Source organism: Atta cephalotes (assembly GCF_000143395.1).
Source record: "Atta cephalotes unplaced genomic scaffold scaffold00003, whole genome shotgun sequence".
NCBI classification, from domain to species: Eukaryota; Metazoa; Arthropoda; class Insecta; order Hymenoptera; family Formicidae; genus Atta; species Atta cephalotes.
In genome coordinates this window covers 7,797,144-7,802,579 of record NW_012130067.1, presented here as the reverse complement: position 1 = coordinate 7,802,579, position 5,436 = coordinate 7,797,144, and the positions used below count along the sequence as shown (strand labels likewise).

General features: G+C 30.5%; 1 protein-coding gene across 1 annotated transcript in view; it reads right to left on the bottom strand.

Annotated features, from left to right (window-relative positions):
* LOC105625620 overlaps nucleotides 1–5,436 on the bottom strand; it is a 65,004-nt gene that overhangs the window by 46,315 nt on the left and 13,253 nt on the right. Inside the window, exons 2-6 of the mRNA XM_012206942.1 lie at nucleotides 2,737–2,900; nucleotides 2,474–2,667; nucleotides 2,085–2,262; nucleotides 1,080–1,249; nucleotides 468–706 (exon numbers count right to left, since the gene is read on the bottom strand). Coding sequence (XP_012062332.1) covers nucleotides 468–706; nucleotides 1,080–1,249; nucleotides 2,085–2,262; nucleotides 2,474–2,667; nucleotides 2,737–2,900 — 945 coding nt within the window. The remainder of the gene's footprint in view (nucleotides 1–467; nucleotides 707–1,079; nucleotides 1,250–2,084; nucleotides 2,263–2,473; nucleotides 2,668–2,736; nucleotides 2,901–5,436) is intronic.

Here is a 5,436-nt window from a genome sequence, read left to right as displayed (position 1 = left end):
CGGCACAAAGTTGTACACCTAATAATTCAAATAAAAAATACCAAAAATACACTATGCGTGGAAATTAAAGCATCACCTCTCACTCCTTCAAAAAATAAATAAACTGTAAATGAGTGTAACTTTTACAAAAATGATTATAATGAGACGTTCAAAAACGCATTTTGTAGCTTGAAATCTTTATTTTTCAGATTTGTTCTTTGAATAATGATTTGGCTGATTTTTACAAGAGCTACACAATTATAAACGATGATCTGTTAAATTTACTTTAAACGCATGCATACGCACACGATGTATTAACTTTTCCTTGAGTGTAGCGTTATTATTGTATTATATGATAATTCTCGATTTTTATATAAAAATTAAAATACCTAAGAAAATATAGAAATAAGATGATTTCCAAACAAAAAAGTTGTACTCTCCTTTTATGCGAAGTACAGTATTTTATTTGATAATAACATCGTACTCACTTGTGGACATTCTTTTACGTTGGGTGCGTATTTATTTTGTTGCATTGATATAGTGATGGGAAAAGTCTGACTGACTGTTGAAGGAAAGGTACATAAATCGTATACGTCGTTACGCTCCAGCTTGTCGTCTGGCCGCTCATCCGCGTGCACGTACTTTATTCCGTCCGCTCCGTTTTCGGATACTGTACAGTTATTAATATGCGTCATGCCGGATGAGCTATTTATATAAATCCCGTATCCTAAAATAAATCGACAATATAAAATAATTCAACAATTGTTCAACATGGTACAGTAAAATATTTCATTTATCCAAATATATTAAGAGACGAAATAGTTCCGATAATCGAATGATTCGGATAACAGAAATCACTAGTTTTTCCCTTTAGCAATACTATTAGTTCTGATAATAATAACTAATGTTCAGAAAATTGATATTGAGCATCAAGCTCTTATTTGGCACTTTAGTTTGAATATTAAGAGTTTAGCTATGATATTTGAAACTGAATACAAATTTGTTCATATAAATGGAGTAAAGATAAATAACGTTGTATTTTTAAATAAAATATATGAGAAGAAGAAAAAGATGAGATTGTATTATTACATATATCTTACCTCTATTATATTGCACAGTACAATTATTTATCACGACTGATGCGTCCGACGTAGTGACGTTGATACCCGTGAAGGCAGAATGTAAAACAGAAATTGATTCCATTATCGGTGGAACGCCTTCTACATGAATCGCCGAAGTTATATTGTACTCCCTCCCGGTTCCAGCATATCTATTTGAAGAATTAAAAAAGATTTATACATATATATGTAATATATTAGGAATCCTGATGGAAAAATATTTTACTGAAATTTCTTTGAAAATAATATTTTAACAAAATTTTCGAAAAAATTTTTTTAATTTTACAATTTCGCAGAAAATGATTTTTTTCAATCAAAGTTGTGAAAAGTATTGAAATTTAATTGAAATTTTTTGCTTCTTTTTTGAAAATTTCTCTAAAAGTTTATCGGAATTTCTCTGAAAATATGTTGATATTTCGTTGAAAATAATTTTCAACGCTCAATTGATGAAAATTGGCTAGAAACTTATTACAATTCCTTCAAAAAGTTTTTTTTGAAAAATTAGCTGAAAATTCTTTGAAAATTTGCTGAAAATTTCTGTAATATGTTGCAATTTACCGGCAGTATATACGTGGCATCGCCGCCAAATGAACGAGGGAGAGTTCTGTTTCTCGTAATTAAAATATTACACACAAAAGGAATATTATGAAATTTTTCACCCATGTTTTAATGAAATGATTTCTTAAAAATATCAGTTTCAAAAATTGGGCTCAAAAAAATTGGGCTCATAAAAATAAATCAAATATATATATTGATAACATAATTTTGTTTAAAAAAAAATGATAAAATTTAATTTAAACATCCTTGTGTTTATGCATAAAAAACATGTAATTTTGCTTTAAAATTCAATTAAATTTCGCTGAAGTGTTTCAAATTGTAAAATAATTTTAGCAAAATATTCAGCGAATTTTTTTTACGGTAAAATTTTTTTACTATAGAACAAAAATTTTAGGAACAACTGATCGATATCTTCTTAAAGATACTCACTCGATCACCGTGTTTCGTAGAATGGACAGAGATTGATGCACGTAAAGTGTGTTTTGTTGAATGAGTTTCTGTTTATCGTACACCGCATCCTCGAATCGTATTCCTCGCCAATGCTTGATCGTCTTGCTCGCACCATCGTAGCGAGGTAGACAAGAAATGCCCAGATCAGGATGATAATCTATAAGATATTAAAATATATATTAATTATCATAATTTTTACATAATTATCATAAAATTCGAACTTCGAGATACTAGAAAGATAGAGATGGAGAGAAAGAAAAGAGAGGAAGAGAGGGAGGAAGAGAGGTAGAGAGAGAGAGGGAGGAAGGAAGGAGGAAAGGAGGAAGAGAAGGGGGGAGGGTGAGAAAGAGAGATCTTCAAACACTTACCGCAAACACCGGCACCTAGTTCTCTCTCCGACCAATGTTCGCAAGTCGTTAGCGAGGGTTCGGTGCCACGACAGCCTGGTTCCTCGTAAAGAAGACGCGGCTTGGAGGGCCATTGTCTGTCGATCCATGACCACCATTGTCCGCCCTGATAACCGAGCTGCCGGCATGCTGTCTCTAAATTTGCGCGAGTCCAACTACAAAGAGATTCACATATAAGATATCACTAGTATCTCCATTATCGGTTATATTAGCTGCGTACGTACTTTCGTGAGTTTGTGCAGACGGAACGCCAGCCACCTTTGTGGAAGAGTTGCAGTCTTCCCGTTAGCGGATTCGGTCCGTCAACAAGGCGTATCGTGGGTGATGTTCGAAGAGATGGAACCTGCATTTCCGCTGCGGTCAGCAAGATTGGCATGTGTGCTTCGCCCTTTTAACAAAATTAAATATCGTCAGGAAATATTAAATGCAATTTTATAATACAAACAATGATTAAAGGAGCATATAACCACACGCAAGCTCATCTTAATTAGCATAAAATCATAATATATTAAAATTTTTTAACAGTATAAATTTAAACCATAAACATTTTAGTCAAGATTAAGTCATCTTGAGTATGTCATATAACTAAAATTTGATGTATAAATTTGATGTATAAATTAATAAAAAATTACATAATTGTTAAAATATTAACATAGTTATAAACGAAAAAGTGTATCCATTAGATGTTAGCGTGATTAATGATGCCGTGATTAATCATAAATGCCGTGATTAATCATTTCCATCTGAATTCGCAACATATGTTGTCAATCTATTGTATTTAAGATTTTTTTCAAATATGATTGTAGAGTGTTCCTTAAACATTTTAATTTTTTATTAATGATAACTACGGCAGTGTCTTGCGCCATGTCGAAGCACTATCGTGATTGTTGTGAAGACATAAAAGTTCCAATTTCTGTGTCACAACGATTCTTACAAAATTGTTTCGATTTCCAAGATTTGGCAATACTGAACGAGTTTTTTTAATTTATCGATTGATCAATCAATGAATTAAAAAACTCGCTCACTTTACATGGAAACTAGTTTAAAAGTGTGTATCATTGTCTCACAATAATTTTGATATTTGTAAATTAAAGATGTGTTAAAACGAGATATTTTTGTAAGAAAGATTATTGATCGAAATAAAAAATAAAACAAAATAATATATTTCTTTACTTTTAATCCCAAATTTAATTTTCAGTATTACATTATGTATATATTAAGTGTACTGGGAATAAAATGTGAGGAAGGAATCTTATAATTCAATAATATATGGAGTTTAAGGTGCTCAATGTAGATTGTGAATTATTTTTGTTCGATTTAATTTCTATATGTTCCTTTACAGCATAGGAGACTCTCACATTAACATTTTGATTGCCATATTTGTAAATTTTTGCCAAGGCTCTGTCATCCGTTTGTGAGTAACGGTTTTATTTACTCGATTAAAAATAATTTTACTATACTTTAAACATTAAAGAAATAATATACTTAAATTATATTAAAACAGAGAAAGCAATAAAGTATTAAAATAATTTACTAGATCTATCAAGCTAAATGCTAAAATTAATTTAGCAATTCAAAATGTTAAAGACTGAAAAATTTCAGTGGCTATGCTGCCAAGAACGGTGCCCGAAGGTCTTGACACTACGTCGAGTCTATAAGAGGATTACTCAGGTCGTGGGTCAATCGCGTGGGGGCAAGAACCGCCAGTTAACACGTGACCTGAAACTCATCGCTTAGAGCATTAGAGGCGGTGTCGCTGCTGAATCACTCAGCTATACGATGCATGCGTTATTCATATCCCGTTCTTAATTATCCGATTAGCACTTTGCAGATCTCTTGACAACTGACTTCGGCCGGCGGAAATAGTGCAGACAAGAAGTGTTTACAGAGATTCCGTTTATAGAGATTATTAGAACAACTATTCGTTCGCCTTTAATGTATCAAAATGTTTTCTCTATTAGTGATAGCGTTCAGCAATCTTCAATAGTTTCCTAAGTATATAAGTGACAGATTATCAGTGGAAACGCTCATTAGAATTAATTACTGAATTAAATACTGTCTTATCTCTGCAAGTATATTAACTCACAAATCGAATTGATACAATACAATTTATAGAATTGATGATTGCAGTTGTTTATTCACATAGAGTAAGGTTATTGAAATCGTATTACTTTTTATTTAAAGCTTTTATTAAAGCTCATAAAATTATGAAGAATATTTTTAAGCTTTTTACAGCATAATAACTGCACTCTTTTCTCTTTCTTATATAATTTTTTCATAATTTTTTTGCGCTGTTATAACGTTTAAAATAAAGATTTTTTTCAGTATGGAGCAATTTTGGCAACGAAGAAATTCGTTGTCTAAAAAAAAAATCGCATATTCTTCATTTAAAATATGATAATGCACAAAATTTAAAAATTACATAAGAAAAAGAAAAAATTGTATTTTATTATGCTATTAAAAACTTAAATATATGTTAAAGAATATATGTCATAATTTCTGAAATACATGATCAATTCAAGAAGTAATTCAAGGAGTTTCTACGTGAAACGAAATAAACACTTCGTAGATTTACAATATATATATTTTTACATAATGAATGAAATAAAGTGAAGAAATGGAAAAATATTAAGTAACGTATGATTTAAGAAGTTAAATTAAAGAAGAAGATTGTGGTGCAATTTAGAAATTACATTATAGTTCGAATTAGGAAACTAGAACATTTTTTAATCTTTTATTTATTTTATCTATAAAAAAATGTAAATGCAAACTTTAATCTTATTAATTTAATTTTAATAATATTCTATATATATAATCACAACAAATGGTCAAGACTTAGGCTATTTAACTTATTAGGTGTACAACTTTGCTTCCGCCGTTTTTTTCCGAAATTCGAGGCTTTATTGTAAAAAACTAGAACATTT